Source organism: Larus michahellis, chromosome 19, assembly GCF_964199755.1.
Source record: "Larus michahellis chromosome 19, bLarMic1.1, whole genome shotgun sequence".
In the NCBI taxonomy this organism is placed as follows: domain Eukaryota; kingdom Metazoa; phylum Chordata; class Aves; order Charadriiformes; family Laridae; genus Larus; species Larus michahellis.
Genome location: NC_133914.1, coordinates 1,734,099 through 1,758,740, shown reverse-complemented (window position 1 = coordinate 1,758,740; position 24,642 = coordinate 1,734,099). Strand labels below are relative to the sequence as shown.

The window sequence follows — 24,642 nt, the reverse complement described above, 5'->3', positions numbered from 1 at the left end:
AGGAAAGGAACAAATAGTCTACTCTAAAAAATAAGTCATTAACAGAAATATACTGAACTGAGACACTGAGTTTTCAACAGAACTTAATATTATTCTACAACTGTTCTGCAACTGTTTCAAACTGCTGTATACAGGCAGATAGCAAGGACTCATTACATTACTCTCAGCATTCACCAATTACAATGCTATTATTCCCATTTTATTTTTCCAGTGAGTGTTGCCAACACAACAGGTACCTGTCTACCACCAAAGGGGCTCAGTCCTTGTTGGGGAACCTTTTCCATGTAAACTTGTATATTAGAAGAGCATTGTGCAACTATTTTAGATCCAAAACATTCCATCACAAAGCATTTCTGAGGAGACTCGTGTTTCTGCAAATCTCTCCGATGCGTGAAAAGAATAAAAAAGGTACCAAGATTTGTCTAGGCAGAAACACCTTGCCCTCCAGGCCACGCTCCTCCCAACAGAAGCAGCTCATTCACTCTAACCATCAAAAGGTCCAGACAAATTAGTCAAATATGGGATTAAGACAGACTAAGAATAAAACACTAAAAAGATGCATTCTTGCCCCCTCTACAAAACCTAAGCACCTACATGGGACTATGGATATAAGGCACAAATAACCAGAGTGAGTTTCTCAGTAACACCCCAGTTCCCTGAGTTACCTGCTGAATTCCAAGGCACAAGTATAAAATGCTGTCAGGATCATATTTTTCTCCATTTGGTCTCCGCACCTCTTGAATAAACTGGCACAAGCCAAAACTCAGCTCAGCAAAAGTGCATGAGAGAATGTCCTCCTTGAGTTTCACAGGACGAACTGTGGTGAAGAAGATTATTAGAAAAAATAATTTAATTCAGCAGATTAAATCTTCACACATTCCTTATTATTTCACATGGGCAGAACTGTTAAATCTTCTATCTCATACATGAAGTACCCTGTGTGAGTAGACTTGTGACCTATTTCCTATCTGTTTTCTAACAATTAAATGAGGGTTTAGCCAATAAAACCCAAACCATCAGCACATCCAGGCAGTAACTGAGCAATCAGGCTGCAGGTACAGAAACCGAGCCGTTTAAATGTTAGGGATTTTGCAGAACCCGAAGATGTGGCCTGGCAAAGGCTGCGTGTGCTCGAGGCTGGCAGGGTAGGGCTGATAAACAGGCTTCCCCTCTATAGCTGGACTCAGGGAATCAAAAGACAGATCTTGAGCATTTCCTAATAGTTCTGGAGACGAGCTGAGTGCAGCATATTCGACTCCTGACAGGGAAAATGAGTTTAAAGGGCCACGTGTGGGATTCAGAAAGGGGAGCAGAGCCAGCAGAGAATCAATCGATCAAACAATCTTCAATGCAATTTCCAGGCTCGGTTGCTCCGCACCTTACAGAAGTGCCTGCCTGGGACACGCTGGGAACCTTGCTGGGAGGGGCAGGGGCGGACACGGTCTCCTGGGACTGACTGCAGTACCTGCTTCCTTAGCCACGAGGAGAAAACACAGTACCTCCTGGGATTACTCTTCTTCTGGGAAACAAAACCCAGCTGTTCTCATGTAATGACGTGACAAATTCCAGATAAGAGAGGCAAAAGTAGATCTCGTTCTAACTAGAATTTTTCCCTTTGGGATCTTACACAAGCCCTGCCACGCTTAGTTCTTTACACTGCAGAAGTATTTAACATGGTTTGCTCTCTTCCCCACCATCCCCAAAGAGCTCAGTTATATTCCTAACTCAAATTCTCTCCTTGACTCTGAAAATTTGCCCACAAAACTCTCAGTACAAGCATGTAAGCCAAATGTGAGACCAGGGAAAAGGGGAATTAGACATTGCCAAATCCCAGGACTGCTGTGCTTTTGTAAAAAAAAAAAAAAAAATAAATAAAAAAAATCCCTAACTAGAAAAACAAACAAGAGTGACATTTATATTGTCAGTATTATCTGTCACCCTAGTGAGACATAAGGAACAATTCACATCTTTTAAAGTTAATTTCCGACAGGTTGCAGCACAGAATGAGTAGACTTTTGGAAAGTTTCTTTCCAGCTGTGAAGCCTAGAAATAAAGTGTTAAGATTTTAACTTTGTAGCACACGTTGTTTTTTTACAGCAAACAGTTATGCTGACAAACAAATACTTTGTGAAGGCGTCAGCTACAGATGAAAAAGATGGGGCCAAGTTAGTGGTGTCAACTTAGAACTACGGCTCAGTAAAACTGCAGCTGCATACAGCATCTCTTCTACAAACCAAGAACTACCACATGCAAATGAACACAATGTGGAGGTTAAAAAACTGACATTTCTAATGTTGAAAAGAAATCCGGTTTTTTTATATAGTTTGTTTTAATAGGTAGCAGATCAATTAAGAATGCAATAGCTATGATTTTTAAATGCATGAAAAGACGTAAGAGAGTATTCCATAAAATCTTTTCTCCACTCATGGATATTTTAAAACTCAGTAGTATTCAATCCTAATTTTTATTTGAGCATATCCTGCCGAGTGCTCTTTAAGTAAGTATGTCTGTTTCCACTGAGAGAGACAAATGTACCGGAAAACTTCAGGTCCCCTTGTTCCTCCTGTGCGTTTTTCCATTGGACCCAGTTTTTCCAGGCGTTTACCCCGTACATGTACTTCAGGGTCATCCCAGAAACGGAGCATCCCGGGTAGGAGCCCTGCATCAGATTCCGGGGCTCTACAGAAACTACTGACTTCTTCCGTCCCTACAGGCAAACAACCAAATCAAAACAAATACACATTTAATAAGCTCTTTGTCTATGGAGGCATAACCTGATTTCACATAAACAGGCCGTTATGCTGACATGATAACAAAATCCTGCTCTCACGACAGAATCTGAATGAATATATAAGTATTTTTAATATGTGGACAAATATGAACCACATTTTATGGAAAAGGCGCAATAAAATACAGTAATTCTCACTGTGATAAATACGCACAGAAATATATTCCTCTCTAGCTACACAAGAAAAAAATTGGTTCTTTCCCGTAGATTATGACACTGCTTAAAAGACATCTCTTTTGGAGTTTTTTTGAAGCAATACACATTTAAAAAATGTTCTGCACTAAGAAGAGCATTTATTCCACCTAGTTGCAGAGGGTAAGGAAAGAAAATCTTATCTCGTGTAGCAGAACAGGAACAAATATACAGCGTAGTTAAATGGAATTGTCATTTTCACCCTAAAGCAGTATTTTTTACTTCTGAGAATAAGCATGCACATAATGTTATTGCTTCAAATGAACAGAACGTGTTCCAGAAGTACTTTCTTACCCGTCTCTTTGGCTGCGGGAAGCCATCTCTATGTCTCCTTCTTGCTCGTGAACGTGAATGCAAACCCAGTCCTTTACTGAGAGGGTCAAATGAGTCTGAAGTCAAATCAACACCATTAAGAGCTTAATTATATGATTTAACAGCCCAGGTAGAAGTGTCAGATACTACGGAATACCTTACAGTTGGCAATCACACCCGTATATTCAAATAATGCTTTACCTTTGAATCGTTAGGCGATATAAGTCCCTTCTGTATAAAGGAAGTAAACTGTCAGAAGAGGAAAAAAGCCCCCCCAGACAGCGGCTGTACTTTTTCAGGCAAACGTATATTCTGCTGCACCGGGGACACAAAAGCGGTAGTCCAAAGGAGTCAAGCAAGGTTACCTGCGACTCCTGTCGGGGGTTCTGCAGAATGCTGCCTTTAAAGACAGCAATAATATTTTTAAAATAGTAATTTATTAATTAGTAGAGCTGATATATTGCTGCAGCTTTAAATATCCAGTCTTACGAAATGAAAACACACACCCTTCACAAGCAGACTGCTGGTACAATGCTTACGCAGAAAGTTGTGCGTGTTTTCATACAGCAATGCATTTTTCTTCACGTTATACAGACCTGACGGAAAATCTGCCTCCAGGTCCTGTTCCACATCACCTTTGGAGAACTGCTTCAGTTCCGGCTCTGGCTCCGGCAGGGCATTTGATCGTAAGGCGTAGTGATTTAACTCATCCTCCCAGCTGTGCGGAGTGGACACCGCTTCGGATTCCAGATCTCCACTGTATGTGCTACCTTGGTCTGTAATGAGAGTGATCAGATATACCACATGCTATAGCAAAGGGCAGACGAAACGAGGAGTTTGCAAGAGAAGATACAGATTTAACAAAAAAAAAAAATCCAACTGACCTTTCTCAAATATCTTGGGGTCCAGGAAGAGCTCATGCTCAGATGTTTGAGATCCTTAGGAAAAAGAAGGAAATCTGTATCTACAAATGACCGACAGCTTACATAACTAATACAAAATACTTTGAACACCAAAAAACTATGTATTAAGTCATAATACTAACACACACACACAATGCCTCTTTTCCTCCACTAGAGTTCTCCTAATAGCGTTCTACCTTGGTCATGCTGTTACGGGAGAAACAGAAATGCAGACTAACCCATGTCTGCTTTTCCAAACGTTTCCATCCCTCTGCGTTTGTTATTTGAGTCATCTGTAGACAAGTAAGATACTTTGTTGATTTCTTTTCAGCTTGTTCCACTTTTATTACATGGGATGACCACTGTCCAACACTTTCTAACCTCCGTCACCCTCCAAGAATTCACCATAAAAAGCCTGATAGGAAAATATTCTTGTAAAACAGCTGCTCTGTCTTCTTGATTTTGACTCCTTCTGCTAATGCACGATGTACTGATCTGGAGATTACCACCTCTAGCAATCTGTTACTGTCAACAAAAGTCAAATCAGCGCCTAGGATCAGGGAAAGGGAATGCCAAAGACATTTAAACCACTGTCAGTGCTCGGTATCTAACGTGGGTTCTATGCTAAGCGTAGCTCTACTGAATATTGACTGCTAAAGCTCTGTGAAATGAGAAAAGCTTCAGAAAGGTGCAGGGATAACCAGCACCCGAGACGGGAACTATGGAGGAAGAGTAAATTAATCTCAAAAGAAAACATGTTTTCAAAACAAAGAATAGAATATTGTACACGGAGACAAAACTATCTCCAGATACACAGTTCAGCTGAATTCCCAGAAGGCCGCCTCATTTTAAAAGAATAAGTCATCAAAGTTGCTGAGACATGACATAAGCATTATAGTCCTGTCTGGGTTGGCACTTCACCTGCACGAGTACTTTTATTGTGGAAAATAAAAGTTGGTAAATCAACAGGACCATTTAACTTGGCATGCCGACTGGGGAGCAGCCACTATCGACCCTACATCTATTTCTCTACCTATTTCCCATGACGAGAGGACCCCCATCTCATTGCATTTCGTTTCCTTTTTAAAAACATCACTTACCACCATGAGAGTGTGTTTTTTCTTTCTCCTCATCTTCTGCAATCATTTCTGCCATCTGAAGGAGATCAGCTTCAAATGGATTTGTGGGAATTTTTTCCTTGATATCCTGAATAGTTTCAATGATCTTATCAGCACTATCCAGGGTAGTTGGGAAGAGCATGGGAACTGGGACCTATGGAACACATGGAAAATATTAGAGTACGTTTGGCGGTGAAGGGAAACAGCAAATACACAAAGGAGATTCCTCTCATTTAATCTTACATTTATTTTAGGACTACTGAATTTAATTTTAAAATAACTCCAGACTGGACAATTGGTTTCATTTCTGCAACAACCCCACAAATGGGTAGTTTTGTGTGAGGATGTTTAACCCAACATGATGTGATAAAGAAAAAAATGGCTTCAAGGACTGCAAATGCCACTTGAACGACTAGTCACAAACCCCAGTGACACTGCTCTGTGTCCTGTTCAGCACCAAGACTGCAAACCAGTTCTCTAGTGAAAACTGAAGCATAACTTACAGGTACTGGCATCCCAAGTGGAACTGGTGTGTACTGAGTGTAGAGATGAAGGGGCACTGGCACAAACACCGGTACAGGAACGGGTACCACAATGATCTGGGGTTGAACTTCTTCTTCTATCAAAAATAGAACAAACCAAAAATTGTTTAACCATATGACTGTCTAGTACACTCCAGAGCATCCATGGTAATTGTTTGGACTTCCGCTTGTAACTCAGTGTGCACAGTGCCGCGTCTTGGTTCACAGTCACCTTTCACTTCAGCGCTGCTGTAACAAGTATTAATACTACAGTTTGGAAATAAACAGCACTGTGACCTTATACACGAATGCTGGAAGGAAGAGTGGAAATCAGTATTGAATACATCCCGGTAAACGTTGTGTTACAGCAATTATCGCACAAGTAACTACAAGACCATAAGAAGGTACCATTAAAAAACTAACTACAGTCTTCCCACTTAACTTTGTCGTCCTCATTAAGAGGTTTAGATTAACACTAGATACTCTGCTTCTATAGTAACAATGATGAAAAAGCCACTCCTCAATGACAGACTGGACTACGTAACAGCCTTTGAAGACGTTTCTGTTTCCTCCTGCCCAGAGGGGGAGCTCAGAGCAAATATGTATGAAATTATCCTAGCAATAGGGACTTAATTTTCAGAGGTATCTGCATCTAATAATTAAAGGAAAGTGAAAGTTGAAACAATCTTTGAGAAATCATGAACTTTACTAAAGTGAGTCCGCTCTCGTGGCTTGTGCTGTCAGAGCTGGGAATTCAAAAATTCCTGCCTGAGGAAAACAAGCTCACTCTGTAGCCTTTTGCATGTCACTTAACTACTGCACTTCATTTTCCACAGTTAAGACGACTGCAGAATGCTAAGGATGAATTAAAGCAAATCTCAAGATTCGTCACACACGAAGCTTTAAGGATTTCAAAGAATGGCAAATGTTTTACATCTGTAAGGCAAACTGCTACTTAGAAAACACCGTAAGACAATCTGAAAACTATTTAAGGTTTTAAAATATGCTAAAAACATTCTCTGTTACATAAATCATGCATTACTTTCTCACCTGCAATACAGACTTACATAAAATGGGTAGGAGATTAGATACGTACCTGTCTGGCATTCTTTGTTTTGTGTGTGAGGTTTGCAGGAGGTGGCCTTAGTCTGTGTGATTGGCTTGCACAATAATGCTTTGTTTTTTAGAAGCCTGGGTGGTTGCGATGGTGGCAGCTTTAGGGCATCTGTCTGAGTACTAGCCTGTTTGGAAAAACACAAACGAGGGCAGAGTCGGTATTGGTTTGAAGGACATCATAAAATTAGTATTTGTTCTCTACTATGCGAGGTTGAACAATTTAAAATGCTCCTTGCTGATAAAAACGATAATTTAAAAACTATTGCAAAAACAGCTTGCAAATGTATTTGGCACCTTCTGGTCTTCACCTCAATTTATTTTAATCAAGCAATAGAGTATTTTTCTGTTAACAGTGCAGCGAGCAAATCTGCAAGTATGTTTGGTTTCTGTAGTCAAACATCCTCTATAAACTTTTGACCTTGGAATCTCACTGATGGCAGGGATCTAATGAGGACTTATCTTAAGATACTTTTAATGACTAAAATTTTGGCTGATACAGATAACCAAAAACCGTAGTAAAGTGATGTGAAACTACTGAAAAGAAACTGAGGTAAAAATAAACACAAACACAAACGCTGGCAGTATCAGTATCACTTCCTGATTACACACAGACTGACTGTTTGCGCTTGTACTGAGGTCACGTCCTGCTAACTGTATTTTCAGTCATGCATTCAAACACCAGGGAAAATTCATACTCTAATCCATAAATGACACTTCAGCTAAAAGCAAGGCTGTCAGTCTTCCAGAACCTAAGAGCTATGTAATAAAATCTTCGTATTTTAAGACAGCTGCAAGATGTGTACTACATACCTCAAATTGCTCAAGAATAAGAACTCTGAGCTATTCCCAGAGAAGAGGAGACAATGGCTCCCTGCAGCTCCGTCACCACACTACCAGGGGGTGGGGAGGGAGAGCTGAGCTGCAGGAGCCGGGTCAGGTCAGCCCCAGCGGCCCACGCCGGTCCCCTTCCTCCCACGCTAGTCCTTCGGACACCACATCCCACCTCTGGGCACAAAAGGTGGCCCCAAGTACAGAAGCCACACAGGAACTGCTTGAGAACTACAGCCACCTCAAGAGCTACAATTTGACAAGCTTTGTCTTAAAACATCTAATCAATCTGCCTGGGGACACAGAAAGACTTTATACACACAGGTCTATGCATTTTAAAAAAAGCATCTGCAAGCTGGATGAATTTTAGATCCCAATCACAACTAGGAAAAGCAGTTACAAAATGACGCTGCAAAATTCTTGGATACTTTACTTGTTATGGTACAATCTGGGTGAAAGTGAGAAAAAGAGTCTCTCGTAAAACTTACATCTCCTATTATTTTTGCTGTCACTGTAGGGACTGCACCTGCGAAGAAAAAAAACACAACAGCCCGTGTACTTATCGTCAAGGACCATAACCCATACTCCACCGAGGTCAAGAGAAAGAATTGCCATTAAACCTCATTCCCTGGTGTACGTACATAAATTTAAGTCATTATTTATACCTAGATAAAGGAAGGACAAAACTGTAACCATCTGCGCTGATGTGAAGCATAATGAAGGAGTGGCTGATGTCCTCAGTGGAAGAGATCCCTGAACAATTAGAGATGTTCAGGAATAGAGATTTAAAAGTACAAGCATCATATTCAGCAGCCTTACCCTGTAAAACATTGTTGGAGTTAACCGTAGGCTGGGCAGCAGGGGTGCTGGCAAGGGACACCACGTTTGCTATGACAGGAGTGGAGTCCTTTCTCAAAGAAGGGGGGCCTGATGAGGAAGCTGGTGCCATAGAAAGGTTTGCTGGACAGAGTGAACAGAAGAAAACTAAAATAAGCATAAGATAATTTATAACGCATCATTTCTGAAACAACACCCACCCTCCAGATTTATCTCCAAATGAAAAAGCTTGCGGCGTGAGAAGGGAATGTAGGTGTCAAACTGCAGCGTTTCAGTTGAAATAGGAGCTGGTTCCACGAGCAAACTTAAGCTGTTTTTCAGTCACTGAGACATTTCAAAAGTTCACCGTAGCATCAAAGCAGCTTTCTCTTTGTAACAGTATGTGCACTGCAGCAGCACTCAGGAGACAGGAGGACTGGACGCCTCACTGTGCCCGGTACTGGACATAGGTAGTACGGCAGACAGCTGAGGTCCTGACAAATAATGAATGAGGTGAATTTGATGAGGCTCTCACAATTAGAGGAATTCTTAGGTTCTTTCCATTTGAAAGCACCGTCCGTTACCACATTACCATGAATGACCACATTTCGTCACAAAATACTGTTCTGAGGCACCCCATTACCCTGTCAGCCCGGGTTCAGAGGGATGCCCGGAGGCAGTTCTGTCATGGCGCTGCACGCCGACCTCAGCTGAAGGCGCAGGCACGCTCCTGGAGGAGCGGACCCCCGACATGCTCCGCTGTCCTTACGAACAGCCACATGCACCCACAAGAAAGGAATGTCTCATGGTATAGGTACGGCCTGAAAGTATAAAGTTACTTCTCTATTACTCTTCATCAGGGAAAACAGCTCCCCAACGTAAGCAGCACACACGCACAAAGCTGAAGAGCTGAATATGGCCTGGTGGCTCCTATAAACTTTCAGTTAATATTCTTTATTGCTTGCTGGGTACCTTACTGTTGCAGTCACCATCACTCAGTGGGAGATTATGCCCCTCTTTAGGATCAGTGCTACTCCTGCCCTTTGCTTCGCTTCCTCTTCCTGTCTTTGTGGGCCTTTCTTCCTTTCTTCCCTTGGCATTTCATTTCCTACAGAAACTCACGGTTCCTATTCCTGTGGGCTTCATTCCCACCCTCCTTCCCATTCCAGCTGCTAAAATAATGAGCAAGGAAACAGCTACAGCACACATGAATCTTGGCATTACACTTCAAGAATCAACGCTTAATGACACAGAAATGGTAACGCTTCATATGCCTCCAAACTACATAGAACTGGCTGCTTTAGTTCATAGCTGGAAGTTTGTATTTCCAACCACTAAGTCTACTAATTTCACTATATTTTTTGTTCGTTAAATGAACATTAACATTCTACTGTATCTGGCTCTGTCTTACCAAGTACAGGAGACAAGCTAAGTATTTAATGTGTCTTCAAAAGATATCAGTTCATTTTACCCCAATGAAATGGGCCTTTCTTTTATGAAAAAGTGATTGAAAAGTAAATGCTTTTGTTCCATCTTCCTTAAAATCACAATCTAGATTTGGTATATGAAGCAATCTCATCTCATACCTGCAGAAGTTTGAAATTGTCTGAAGCAAGGGAGAGATCTAAATCCGAGCCCACTCAATGGCAATGGGCAAGCCCCCCAGTAGAGGGTGCATTTCAAAAAGTTCACTGAATCCAGTTTCCAAATAAATGCTCGTATCGCTACCATGCACAAAAAGGCAACACTATTCCCAGCCTGTTTTACCTGTGTTGTTTGGGGGTGGAGGGTCAGAAACACTTTGCTGATTACAGAACAACAGAATACAGAGCAGATTGCAGAAATGCTTGATCTCCCCTTGCCATTTCATGGACTCACTGAGTTTACCTTGTCTCTTACAACCATCACACTTTGCCATCTAGGAAAACAGAGCGAGGGAGAAATTAAACACACTTGTAACAGCAACAAGGAGTATGTGTATAAAAACCTCTTTACACCCTGCTCAGCAAATACAGTGTAAAGAGATCTGCATCATTTTTGCAGTGAAACGCAAAACAGCAGAACCTTCAGTCCCACAACCCACGCTAGGTTTTCTCTATATAGAAAACTGGTACTCAGAAGTTAAGGATTTACTCGTCTCTCACATACAGAAAATACATTCCATGGACACAGAAGTCAGCTACAGGCAGCTCACACAGCTCCTAACTTGCAAAGGTTCTTTTGCTAACACGCTTATAATCCAGAGGATGCTATGTGAGAATATCGCTTACCTGGTAAAACAAGACTGTGAATTTAGACATGCACTCCTCTGAGCAAAATTCCTCCATTTTCCCCCCAAAGTGATTCTGGACCAGTTTGGGGGAAGTCTGTAAACAGTAACTGCACATTTTACAGTGGTTTCCCCAGCGTTTAGCCAAGTCATGTTTATAGAGCAGTTTACAACCTAAAAGAAGAGAGAATAGCAAGAAAACAAAAGATCCTTCAATATCAAAATGACACTTCCTCGGCACTTCTAGTTCTTATATTTAGTTATACCTGTAATAATTTGTTGAAACATACCATTAAAATGTAAAGTGTCAACAAAGTTCTGTGTTTCTAAACCTAAAAAAACCAGTTTCCTAACCTAAAAAGATTAGGTTTCCCTTAGTATCACTAATAACATTAAGGCAAAACACTTCTGACTTGATTAATCTGAGACTCAGTCTTGCCCTTTCTTACCTTCACTACAGAATGTCTTATCTATGCCTGAGAACCGCACTGTCTCCTTGATGATTTTCTCAATTCTGCAGTATTCACACAATGCCATTACGCTGCTCCTCTTCTTATACTCATCACAGCAGGTCTTCCCACAGAACTGGAACATTTTACCCTGCAACACAGCCAGAACACTTTGGTTTCAATGCTTCACATCCCAGATAATATATTTTAATAGTTAATAAAAACTCAGAAGCATATTTATTCCCTTGGAAATCAACAACTGAAAGCACTAGCAAATAAGTCTCCCCATTTATCTTTGTAACAAAGACAACACAATTTTCTGCCGAAAGCCCTCGCTGATGTGCTTTGTCTTGGAATTAAAAGGATCATCTCTGGGACCAAGAATCAGGAATGTGCTTACCTAGCCAGGCAATCAGAGGGTTTGGCTTTTTGGGAGGGTTTTTTTTTTTCCGTTTTTAAGATCAAAGAGCTCGTATCAGTATTAATTCTGATAATGGTTAAATGATACCAAAACCAGTTCTCAATTCCTCCATGGCATGTCATAGTAAGCAATAGAGCAGTACTGACAGATCATTGTGTATAAGCTAGAATTTCTTGGGTTTCTGTTGAGAAATATGAGCTTGAAAAGCCCTAATCTTTATTACCTTGTAGTCAAGCAGTTCGGGTTTGGTTGCAAACAGTCTGTTGCAGTGCTGACACCTGAGTTTTACAACAGGGCGGGCAAAAGTGACTTGCTGGGACTGGGCAGCCAGCCTCTGGAGACCAGCTGCAGCGGAACTGCTCATGGAGCTGGGGGACACAGTCGAGGTGGTGCCACCGGCTGAAACCGTTGCCCCCGAGGGAATGCTTACAATGACTTGACCTTGCGACAGAGGTACCACTGAGGAGTTCATTCCTGCAGGCTTGTTGAACAAATTCTGCAGGAAAGCAAATTGAGGAATAAACTTTATTTTACAATATTACGTATTTCACCCATCATCTCCGACACTTACACCATCAATTTACGATTCTATTAATTAAGCTAAGAAGAAATCCTAGATGTCACACCTGAAAAGCTACTACACAACTGTAGCTGCAAAAATTGCGTATGCTCCCATCTGACATAGCCAAGTGATACTGAGGGTTTGCTGAAGTTTTACAGCTGTTGCACTGAACTTGAACACCTGAGGGTGAAACAGAGAAGAAAAAGTGATTTACGCAACACCAAGTTGTATTGCAGATAATTCTGCACCGTGCATATAAAACCAGAGAATCTGAATGACAAGCCAAGGTACACACAGAAACCCAAGATGAAGTTTCTACAGATTCAGAAGCAGACACCGCAGCTGTGGTGCCCGTTGCTTGCCAGATCCTTTAATTAATCTCCCAGTATCCCTAGGATGTCAGTAAGCATTCTTCTATTTTACAAGAAAAATAGCGGAGACTACATTTGCCTGGCTCAGTGCAACATTAGGCAGAGGTAAATAAGCCAGTCACCCTGGAGGACAGGGGCGGGACAGTCACGGCAGTGGCACGGCACATGTCCACAGAAGTGGATTTGTCTAGCTGGGAAACCCACCAGCTGCACTTGCAAGAGCAGAAAGCAGATTAAGGTTAATTGTCATATTTAAGCTCTCTAAAAACAAAGCTGAAATGGCTGTACTGTCACTGTTAACATTTATCTATGGTGGGAAGCCCTCAAGTTCCCACCTCAGCACCTCCATTGAAAAAAAAGAAGCCACTTCCCACCCCCCCCCAAAAAGAATATCAGCCTTAACGCTCAAGACAAATTATGTCTGGATATCAGCTACGTGAAATTATGCTTCTAAAGAAGTAAAAGGATGAACTTACCTGCAGAAGTAACCATTTTTACTCTGTACGCTGACAAGCAGTTAACAGAGCAAAACAGTTCAGTTTTTCCCAAGTTACTCGTGCTCTCTATCATCTCCGCTGAGGACCTCAAAGATTTACACAGTGTGCAAGGTGTAATTTTAGCTGACTTCTGTGGAAACATGGAAATCCGTCATTCATTTGAACCTTAGTATTTTTATTAACCTGGAAATGAATCACTAGCATATAAAACGTGTATAAAAGCGTCTGTCAGTGCACTTAACACGGCACATATTTTACAGCTGTATTATTTATGATGCAGATACCCTTAGTGGAGGTCTCCGGTATGCTTGCTGGATTCACACCTGGGCTGCCTCTGATTCGGGGTAAGCGCTGCCTTTGCAGAGCGGTTTGGAATGTGCCTGGGCTGCCAGGGTGCCAACCACACTACGTGCTGTAGTAGCACGGATCAAGCGCCTTGTATCAGACAACTTCAGGATCAAGCGCCTTGTATCAGACAACTTCAACTTTTTTGCTGAGAAGCAACACTTTGCTTATGATTGTTAATCCATCAGCTACACATATAAGCAATACTCCCATTTAACATATGAGAAAAAAAACAGAGAGGAGGAGGTTACTCTCTCACCCACAAAACCCCAGAAACTATCAGAATGGATCTGACAATTGAACTGAATGTTTTTTAAAAATCAATAAAAAATAGGTAACACTTATAAGCTTTGAATGTACTGTATTTTCAGGAAGACTAACATATATGAGCTTTTCCTGAGAGATGCAAAAGCAGCATGAAATCCCCCTCCTTTCCAGATTATTTAATTTAATTTCCAGATTTGTTTCAGAGGACAACTAATGTAGGTAATTTTCTGGATGAAATACTTTCACCAGATTTTTTTTTTAATCCATTAGGCCTTTCTTGGCCTAAGCGGCCTGAATAATGGGGCAGCAGAGTCAAGTCACAAAACGAAGTTACACTGTCTTATCAGAGGGCAATTTTTCCTAAAGTAATTGCATTAAAATAAGTCAGTCAAAAATAATTGAGCTATTATAATAAATTAAGGTTCTCTCAACTGCTCAGCTCTTTAAGAGGCTTCATTATAATCAAAATTTAAATATTAAACATTTAAAAATTATAATCCAAATTATCAACTAATTATTACTTTTCCTCTCCACTTAATTCAAATGCTACAATCTAATAGGGAATACTCAAACAGAGAGAGCATCTCAAAAGCTGAAAAAGGTCAGAGTCTGCTGCTGCTGAGTGGTCCTTCTGCGTCTCCTCTCACGCCGGGATAATCTGGTTCAGTGGTAAGGGAAGCAGAGCAACATGTTTGGGCAAAAGGAGTTATCTTAGACCAAGACAATAACTGAAATAATCAGCCAAAAAATTGGATGTTTCTTAAAACACCCAAAATCTAATCGAGCACTTCTTTTTAATATTCTGTCAAAATATACCTGCTTGTATGCTGTCACACATGACGAACTGCAGAACTTTTTGGACTGTCCCTCTATCTGAAGCATGTGACACTGGCCAGAGCCGCTGTAGCAGTAGCCTCCGCAGTTCTCGCAGCAGTTCATGGTCAAGTTGTTGGCCGAGCGGAACTTGGAGAAGCAGGCGTCGCTGCAGAGCTTGTGTACAACGTTCTGGTAATTCACTTCATGCCTAATCTGGAAGAAAAGAAAGAATGCATAACAAGAATAGAAAGGATATGTTTGTTCTTCTCTGAGATAGCACGTTGCCCTGATCTAAAGGAAATTCAAATGACAAAGAACTTTGCAATTACCACAGCATTCTTCTGGCACATGCTGCACTTGGTCGAAATGCTGTTAGTATGAATAGTAACAACAGGTTTCCTTTTCAGTTCATACGTAGAAAGACAAGACTGGCTGCAGAAATCCTTACTGGAGTTTGTATTGTCAAACTGGGCAGTGATTACATCCTTTGGATTTAGAATGTCTCTATGGAAAAAAAGAAAAACAAACAAACAGAGACAAAGAATTAAGGTTGGTTTCACGTCAAGTCGCTGTCCTCTCTTTTTCTGCAGACTAAACATTCTCTAGAAGAGGGTGGATTCATTTCATTTAAAGCTTTTCTTTTTGCTGATCTAAGTACCTGACTTGATTTTTTTTTCCTATTAGGAAAATAGTTAAGAAGTACAATTCTCAAATAGATATTTTGTGAAACATTTAGTACATGGACGTAGGAGTGATCAATAAATACATTGAGCTGTATCACTAAATCTTTTCAAAAGGAACTGGGAAAAGATAACTGTTTTGCAGAGTCTTTACTAAAAACAAATAAAAATTAGAAAGCAGGATATGTGGAGTAATTCCCTTTAACAGAGAAAATACCAATCATAACGGCGTAGGGAAAAACGAAAGGTCACAATTTCTATTCGCCATGTAGTTCAGTCCAAAATGGTCTGAAATGGAGCAGTATTGTAACTTTCGCCCTCTTATCTCCCATCTATAATTATGTTTATTTGTTGCTGGATTTAGCAAACCGAACTTTCTCCTTATCTCTTCTCTCTTTTGAAACAGTTGTGCACAGAAAAGTTTCAAAGCCCTTAAGTCAAAAAGCTAGGAGGAAATTTTTATATAATTTTCTTGGTTGGAAGGATGCCTCCTGCTCACTTGTCGTGTCAGAGGCAAACCATTTTTCAACAGAACAAAACCAAGTAACAGCCACGACTACTAAACTTTATTACAAGGCCTTTTCACACTGAGACAGCCAGTGAAAAGACTAATTAATTGAAGTCTTGAGTTTAAGTTCAGCTGACCTTGCAAAACCTAAAGTAATAAATTTGTTGTTGAAGAAATGATGAAGAAAGCAGCATTTCTTTTGCAAAGTAACTTTCATAACTAAAAATAACACGTATGAATAATTCTCCTCTATAAACAGACTGTAGCACCATCAGTCTGCAAAGTTATTTATTTGCCTCGAGTTATTGGTATAGTAATATGACATCTTAAAGAGTCAGCCACAGAGGTCTCCTTTTGTTAATTTGGAGCTAATACAAATGAACACAAAATGTTAATAATTAAAGTGTTTTTGGAACTGAAGGTTCAGGCCTTTTTTAGAATTTTTTTAGAATCTAAGGAAACATCCTGCCTCAAATACATTAATTTACCCATGTATTTATTTCATTTTAGGGATTTGGTAAATCTATTTTCATCTCGAAGGAATAATACATAAAATATTTTTTTAAACGTACTTTTGTTAGTAATTTTGATAGTGCAATGACATTTTAACATGGCAGAAAAGCGTCGTACCTTTTCAAATAGAGCTCATTTAAATTAAAAAAAGAGAAGATGCACACTTCACAACAAGAGGTTTTAAACCTATGTGTGTGTAAAATCCAACTAACGAATTGGAACCGAAAGCAGACAGACCAATTAACAATAACGGTATCGGCCACGATTTTTCTAAGGGAAGCATAACAGAAGTGGCAGAAACAGCATTTTGTGTAAAAAGAGAACTGAAGCCTTCCATTATCTGTTTGAATATCAATTATTACTAGAACAAATTAAAACACGGTCCTACTTTGAGCAGCTTGAGCAGGTTTTCTTGGTAGAAGCTGGTGGGCGAGGAGCTGGGACGGTGTATCCAGTGAGGCACAGTGTGGAGCAGAAGAGCTGGGTCGAGCCTTTCCTCTGGTACGCAGTTTGCCCCTTCTGCAGGATTTTTTTACAGCCAGAACAGGAAACCCGAACAGCTGTGCTTGGAACCGAAGGAAGCATTTTACTCATGCCAGAGGATGCCACAGCAGGCTGGAAACCTGATGACAGCTGTGGAGCTAAAAAAAACCACAGAGAAAACATAGAGTAACTGTTATGTATGTATTACACATAATTCACTTGTGTGCAGGGGGCAAGCACAAAGCTTCTGACTTCATTTGGGTTGTCAGGGTCTAAGGGAGACTTAAATAGCAGATGAACTCTCCACAAACACAGGCCCTGTGCTGGTTTTCTGCATAGTAGATTGTTTCAACTACTCTTAAGACTGAGAATGCGCTTTTAACATCCCTTTCACATTCAATTTTCCTACACCTCAAAAATACAGTTATTTTTCAATCTCTGAATTTCATTGTCTCTAAAACAAACTAGTTCTTTTTTCCTTCTGGGGTTGGACACAGCAAACAAAAATGCAGAATAACTGCAAGACTATTTGCAAAGGTGATATATTTTACAGATTTAAATAAAGTTAGTCTTGCCTATTTCTTACCAAGAGGACTGCCACTGACTGAAAATACAGCACTGATTTTCAGCTCCCCTTCCTGAGATTTTGGCTGTTGGCCGTACTCCTAAAACAAAGGGAAAGGAAAAGGAGAACAAATACACACATGTAATAACAGGTGACATGATTTCCATTCTTTCATAATGCTGTATTGAATCTTAAGGTGCAGGAAGACACCAATGGGTCTCCTACGCCCGCTCCAAGGGCCAGCTGATAGATGATGTTGCTGCATGAGCACCACGCACAGAACCTGCTCAGAGGTTCACAGCAAACTACAACCACGAGTGTCACGTAGAAATGGAAAAGTGTGGCCGCCTGGTACATTCCCCTTTCCAGCTGTACTCCAAGACACCTCAGAATTCATCCAAAGCTTAGGAGAAATCTCCGCTTTCCATTCACACCAACGCTCCAGCCAGAAGTGCTTTGCAGTCCTTGCCCCTACTCTGTGAAACAAGCTTTGTCTTCACATTCGTAGATGATAGTAATGAAATAGAACTGGGACCTAGACAGTGGGATGCGTTCTGTACTTAACCACGAGCTAAGGACCTTGGAGGAGCATAAGGTGAAGCTTCACAGCAGATCAAAGCTGGCACCACTAGAGCCAGACCATCCCAGTCCCTGCTCAGACCGGCTTTCCTGAGACTCACGTTTTCTACAGGATGAGAAAATCCCTACAGACAGTCGCTTGCGGAATAGCTGACGTACTACCAATTACTAGCGTCCTCCACAGCAGCTATTCATACTTTGACACCATGCTTTCTGCCCGTGCTCTCCCTAGAAACCTGAACCATAAAGCAGATTGTAACACTCTACATGTAAATCTTAATAGGCTGAAAAGCATAATCTCTTGGAACTACAGAGATAAGATTTAACCTACTTACAGTCATTTGAGAGCAGCGAGGGCATGATGTCATGTTATGACCGAGCTAAATTCACAGTTGCTGTCTGGCTGCAAGGTAAGCCAACTCAAAATCACTACGCAAAATTAAGCTCTCGCTTCTCAGTGGCAGTGAACTGCTGCCTCACCTCAAGCCACCTCCTAAAATCACACACTAACATCCACAAAATACACGCTTAAACTTAACGCTTCTCTTACTCTTGCGGGAAAATTACAAGTTTCTATACTAAGACAACCAAACTAGTTCTGAATGGGTTTCCCAGGAGAACAGGCAATGAATGGTATTCCTTCATTGTGTGAACCATCACACTCAAGTAAGAGAAGCTTTTAAGCCGTGTACGAGCATGGTGTGATGATGGGGTTTAAAGCACCATTTTTTTTTTCAATATTACCATTTAAAAACTAGTTACTTGCAGAAATACAGTGTTTTAAGCATTTTAACTGCAGTTTTATCCTTCGTCAAAACAAGTAAGAGAAACGGAGGCAAATCCTGACATCAACTGTGCGTGATCAAGCATAGTTCCACAGCAGCGCAACAGTGTTGAAAGCCAAGAACCTTCAGCCCCCACTATCGGTTACAGCAAGAAATGCTCTTATCTTTCAGGATGCATGAAAAAAATAAAAAACCACCACATTAGTTCCAATCTAAAGCAAAATAAAATGAACCTTCATCAGTTCTCATACTTTTCCAGTATCAGGCAAAGTTGATAATTACAGGATTTTACTCCAGGAATTAATATTATGAAGAATACGATATTTGATATTTAAATTCTTCAAGTCTTCACTTTTACTTATCAATATGATCTTTGATAACCACAGACATCTTGCATTTCATTCCAAACAAACCCCCACAGCAGATGCCATCTTGGGAGGACAAAATAGACAGATTTAACTAATCTACACATGGTCTGACATTATAATGCTCAAGGGAAAACAAAAACAATCTCACGGACACTGAACAAATCAGAAGGGCAGTGAAATCTGAATAGCTTCAAATACTTAGCTTACTTCTTTATTTTATTAAGCCAAGAGTATAATGGGAAAATAAGAAAAAATGTTGGGAAGACAGGCCCAGAGAGAAGGTATGGTCCAGCAGGGTACACAGAACGATGCTACAAAAACTACTGCCTGCACCGAACACCAGCACTCTGGTGCCGACGCACGTGGGATGAATCACCTTGGGAAGCTCTGCACACCTTTAACTGCATGTAAAGTTTGGCATGTAACCCAAATATTAGCAGTGAGGAGACAGGAATTGCAACACAGATCGTGTCCCTGGTGTCACACGGCAAACCAGTGGCAAAGAGACCGGTTAGAGCTCAGCAATCCTTGTCCCAGCACCGCTCAATCCATAGGCCAGACTTTCTCCATTTTGCAATTACTGAACTTTTACCTGCGTTGTCATAAAAAATGTCTGTCTCAAATGAGAAAGTCACTTAAACACATGCTAAAATTGACTTCACTGACGTGTACATATTTAAATATTTTGCTAAGATCTCTGAGTGTTAATTTAAAACAAGAACAAACAACAAACTACTCGCAAAGATAACTTTTAAGAGGGAAGCAGCAGCAACAGCACTGTTTCAACTACACATCTCTAACTATGACTGCTCACAAAGTATTCAGTAAAACATGATTTACATTTTCTCTCCCAGTGAGACCGAGTTGAGATAAAGCGTCTGTATTGCCACAGATTTAACGATGAAAGTTTTACAGCACTTTGCTTTGTCTCTAACTGAAAAGCAAAACATTTTCAGTGACATGGTAACATGAAATCAAAAAACTGGGGGTTTGGGTTTCATGGTAGTATACGAGGGAAAAACCCTTCTACTAAACTATGTTCTTCAAGTTAAATTTCGGTCAACAAACCAAATAAATTGCTGAATTTACGTCCAGCTTATGCGGTCAGCTGTCAGACCAAAATGAGAAATGCAATGGGAAACTTACCTCGGAATTATCAGGTTCATCTTTAATTTTGTCTAATAGTCCCTGCTGTGGGGCCATAGCTTTATCATATTCGTCATCCAAAGGCTCCTCCTTAATTCTAATATTTGGTGCAAAGGAATTCCCCAGCTCTTGTCCAATAGATTCCTTACTAGAAAATAGGTAGCTAGACTCCTGAAACAATAATATGAAAAAGAATTCACCCTCCTGCATCTGCCATGAGGAGCTGGGCTGCTGCCAAGGGGAGTTTCTGTTGCAGACCAAGAGAAATGGGTCCTGCCACTGGAAGGTGGGAGAAATGATGGGCAGCAGCTGCTGCCTCTGTCTCCCTGCAGCACCCTCTGTCATCCCACCCCCAATCCTCGTCACTCCTCTGGACAAAGCAGAAGCCACCCAGCTCTCTCTAAGTTGGTTGTCAGTGGGGGGATTCGGCTGTTTGGGCAGTGTCTCCTGTTGATACAGCTCTTCCCTGTCTCGGCTGGAAAAAAGGCAGCAGGTCAGATGGACGCATCCAGGTCTAGCTTCGGCTCACCAGTCAGTCAGACCATGCTGAACATGAAAGTGGCTAGCAAAAGAATCCTCAATCCAAAGAGAGGGTCAGCAAAATTTTACAAAGTTATATGCACTGTTTAAGTAGCAAAGATGTCTAAGAGTCAGAAGATCAGCTTTCTTGATACTCAAATTTACACTCAAATACAAAATAAGTATTTCGAATTATTCCAGTATATTGCTGCACTTGCAAAAGTGTTTGAAAGATCTATAGCTTACCCTGAAGTTAGTTTCTGGAGTTTGTGGCGCTAACTGCGTCCGTAATGTTTCTTCTACTTGATTATGAACTGAGGAAAACATATACATTAAATATACATGAATACAGATTCCAACGCATTTCCTTTAAAACTATCTAGAGTCTCATACTGACCCCCAACCCCATAGTCTGACGGCACCTCAGAAGTATTAAACTACTCCCTTTCTCCTCCCTGCAAATAAGACGGTAATCCTTAAAGAGCATTGACATGTTTTTATTATTCTAACGGGTCATTATTTTCCCATTCCAGAAAAATGGTTGTAAATTCTGAGGTGAATTATTCATTCGGAATTTTCCACACCCCAGTGTGGAACTATCCCGTGTTTCGACATTTAAATCAGAAAACATTTTTCAGAGCAACAACTTTCATTCTTTTCTTTGCTGTTCTGGTCTTTTGCCTTTTCCCCCCTTCTCAGGAAATAGTAGATTATGCTTTTTTAGCATGTATCTTTTCAAAATTCTGGATTTGCCTGGATACTGGATGCTGCCTATGAGCATTTACTATTGCAGTTTCAATTACTGACTACTCTACCTGAGGCTGCAGAGCTTTCAGCCACAATCTTATAACTGTAGGCATTTACAATTTTCTGAAATATGTTTTTTTGCACAGAATTATTCCTCACTTGATTTCTACCTGAAGGTAAAAGTAGAGAGACACCTTTAACTCTTTGTTATTTTAAAAACATCTGTATTGCTTCTCTGTCCTTTGTGCAACCTGGCAGCACTGATTTTAGGACACTGGTACTAAACATACCAAGTTTAAATATCAGAATTGTAAGCTGTGAATCTGAAGAAGTAGCCAGGAGGCTCCCACTTGTGGGCCAACTCTTTCTCCATACAATCTTCTGGCTAAAATTCAATTGCATGCTTCAGCCTGGTTATTCGTAACTCCCTCATTCACTGTTCTACTGTAACTTTCAGAGCTTGGGAAGTCAAAAGCAAGTGTGTGGGCAGCAAGACTACTGGTGACTGTCAGGCTCCCTCAAATGAGAAAGGGATTACAGGCATCTTTGGCTCTCTCTATGTTGGCTGGACAAAGTCCAAGACACAAGTATCTGAGGAAGAAGGAGAGCAGTCTCCCAGGAAAAGCAGATCTCAAGTTACTCTCTGGCTTGCTTCCTGCGGACACTATTAGCACGCCTTTCTGTGACACCACTATCAAATGCATACTGCTTTAAATACGAGTACATTAATGAAGAACTTTGCTCAAAAAAATCTTTCCTGGCCATTAACCTAAACTTCGTCATCTTTTATTTTAAGGAGTTCCAAAGTATATAAAAAAAACAGTGAGAAAAAACAAAAGGAAGCCTGAATTGTCACCCAGCTTGGTTTAGCAAACCACAACAGCAAAGGATGTGTTGAGGCTTTGAAACGAGCTGCGGAGGACGAGACCCCCGCCAATGCTGCCAGGCCCTTTGGCAAATCCTAGTCCTAATACAGGGTTCATTCTATGTCAGGGCTCTTTAGAAAATGCTTTCCTGCATGCAGCTAGGCATATTCTCTTCAACAAGATGAAGTTTTTAATAACTATCCCTGTTGCTCATTTCTGTCTAGCTCTTTCTTCCTCTTTGTTGGGTAGCCAGGTCTACGATGGCAACAGTTACCTGCTTTGTCAAGAAAACTGCTTTTCAATCTAGAATCCATATCTTTAGGCATTTTTTCCAACCGTTTTTCACGTTCTTGAAAATGTCCTTCTCTATTCTTGTCCTTTGCTGAAAAAGTCTCTTTGCCATTATCTCTCGTTATGCTAAAATCTTTTCGAATTGATTTAAATACAGGGCCCTGCTCAAATGGTGAAGTGAGATCCTTTTGGATTGCATTCTGAATCTGAATTTCCTTTTCACTGTCCAATTCGTGTTCCGTAACTCTCTTGCCCTCTTCCAGATGGTCTTCATCATGAATCGCTGAAGAAAGAGTGTCTTTTGGAGTGAAATTTTGATCATCTTCATTGTCACTCCCAACAACAGGTATGCCTGCAAGATCCCCAGAGTTCAGAAAATAATCATCATCATCATCATCCAGCAGCGAGTTTTCAGACCCTGTTCGATTCTGTATTCCGTAAGATATGCTGTCGAGGGCAGGCGTTAAGTTGTGGTCAGCGTCCTCAGACATTTCTGCATCCAGAATTTCACCACCTAGGGAGAAAAAAAACCATCACAGTCAGAAAATTCACCAACTTCATGTATAACAAAGGACGAGTGTAAGTGTCCTTTGCTAATCTGCCTGATGCTGCAATTCCTTGAATACTCTAAGCCTTCTTGGGCCAACGTTATTGATAAAACATTGCTGACATAAGAAACAGTTCTGTCCCATTCACCACACAGTGAAGCAGAAGCTGAACTGAGTAAAACTAACCAAACAAAGAAGAAACATTAACTTCATCTCATTTGTAACACTTGTTGAGAAGGCAAGACAGGGAGGGAACGAGCAGCAAGGGCCAGAAGGGCAAGACAGTCTTTTTCAGCAGCAATGATACTTCTAGGAAACGTTTTGTGAAATTATGGCCTTATATAAATAAATAAAAATACTTACATTTTTCTGTAATATCAAATACCGCATCAGATTTATCTTCAAACTGTAAAAAGGAAAGCACTATATCATTATCTTGGTCAGCTGCCATGCACTTTTCTAAAAAGTATCTGATCAAAACCAACACCAACCAGAAGGATCACAATTCCTCCTCCTTCCTTTCTTGCCCCAAGCAAAGTTCTGCGAACTAAGACTGTAACATTACTGAGAAGTCACATTTACCCTAACAAGCTCAGAACTAGGTAGAAAAAGCACACCATGAAAATTTAGAATTAGCGCTGCTTCCCAGAGAAGGTGGAGGAGGGGAGGGGAGGGAATGTCAAAATTTTCACTTCTACATAAGAAACTTTTACAGGGCCAGGATCATAGATTCTGCCCTCTTTGACGCTCTACAAGCCTTCATTTCCTCTGATTGTTATAAATGGGAAAACAGAAGTATATACAGCTTCCACTGATGCAGGCTGCACAGATCCAAAGGTTTCATTTCTCTAACAGGGAATGTTCCCTTTCCAGGAACAGTGACATTCAATGCTTTACTTCCTACCAGTACCGAGACCGTAAGCGTCAGTAGGAGCGTAACCAAAGAAGCACCTGACGATGACTCCGAGTGCTCTACCAAACATCTGTTTACTTTACACATTCTCTGACAGACATTACAGTTGACGGCATGCTTAAATGCTGTCTCGGAGAAGTATGCATACTCAGCACAATTAAAGTTTTCTTTAGGATGTCCAACTCATTAGCATCCTTCCTTTCTGCCTAAAAGATAACGGCAATTCATTTCAGTCATCTCTCCTTTCTCTGCATCTCCAGCTCCACGCTTTCTTTTCTGGTAGATCCCGCTCACACTTCAATTCTTAAGCCATCTTAAGGAAAGTAATGGGATTTGATAGCAAAGGGATGATCTCTAATTTCATTTAACCCAAGTCATTTACTTGATAAATCGGATATTCCACAGGACTGTGATGGGAAACTATCAGTTTGGTAGCAGCCAGCTCCGGGAAAGGATGACAACATATTGCTACAGGATTCATCTAACGGCAAAGAGTCCATCAGTTTCTTTCCAATCTCACTTGCAGGTCTACGAAGAGAAG

General features: G+C 40.8%; 1 protein-coding gene across 6 annotated transcripts in view; it reads right to left on the bottom strand.

Moving 5' to 3' along the window:
* LOC141733242 (zinc finger MYM-type protein 4) overlaps positions 1-24,642 on the bottom strand; it is a 44,001-nt gene that overhangs the window by 6,373 nt on the left and 12,986 nt on the right. For 3 of the 6 annotated variants that reach the window (XR_012584246.1, XM_074563364.1, XM_074563362.1), the window contains 24 exons: positions 23,552-23,594; positions 22,624-23,154; positions 20,983-21,050; positions 20,218-20,388; positions 17,361-17,439; positions 16,680-16,932; positions 14,920-15,094; positions 14,591-14,803; positions 13,142-13,292; positions 12,359-12,474; positions 11,956-12,228; positions 11,312-11,462; positions 10,864-11,036; positions 10,361-10,511; positions 8,597-8,737; positions 8,266-8,303; positions 6,930-7,074; positions 5,816-5,931; positions 5,295-5,466; positions 4,177-4,230; positions 3,889-4,068; positions 3,275-3,369; positions 2,536-2,707; positions 666-817 (listed from right to left, as the gene is read on the bottom strand). Coding sequence is in view for 5 of the 6 variants with exons in the window: in XM_074563362.1 (XP_074419463.1) it covers positions 666-817; positions 2,536-2,707; positions 3,275-3,369; positions 3,889-4,068; positions 4,177-4,230; positions 5,295-5,466; positions 5,816-5,931; positions 6,930-7,074; positions 8,266-8,303; positions 8,597-8,737; positions 10,361-10,511; positions 10,864-11,036; positions 11,312-11,462; positions 11,956-12,228; positions 12,359-12,474; positions 13,142-13,292; positions 14,591-14,803; positions 14,920-15,094; positions 16,680-16,932; positions 17,361-17,439; positions 20,218-20,388; positions 20,983-21,050; positions 22,624-23,154; positions 23,552-23,594 (3,813 nt within the window). In the remaining variant the exon portion in view is untranslated. The remainder of the gene's footprint in view (positions 1-665; positions 818-2,535; positions 2,708-3,274; positions 3,370-3,888; positions 4,069-4,176; positions 4,231-5,294; positions 5,467-5,815; positions 5,932-6,929; positions 7,075-8,265; positions 8,304-8,596; positions 8,738-10,360; positions 10,512-10,863; positions 11,037-11,311; positions 11,463-11,955; positions 12,229-12,358; positions 12,475-13,141; positions 13,293-14,590; positions 14,804-14,919; positions 15,095-16,679; positions 16,933-17,360; positions 17,440-20,217; positions 20,389-20,982; positions 21,051-22,623; positions 23,155-23,551; positions 23,595-24,642) is intronic. The other 3 variants (XM_074563363.1, XM_074563366.1, XM_074563365.1) reach the window with 3 other exon arrangements.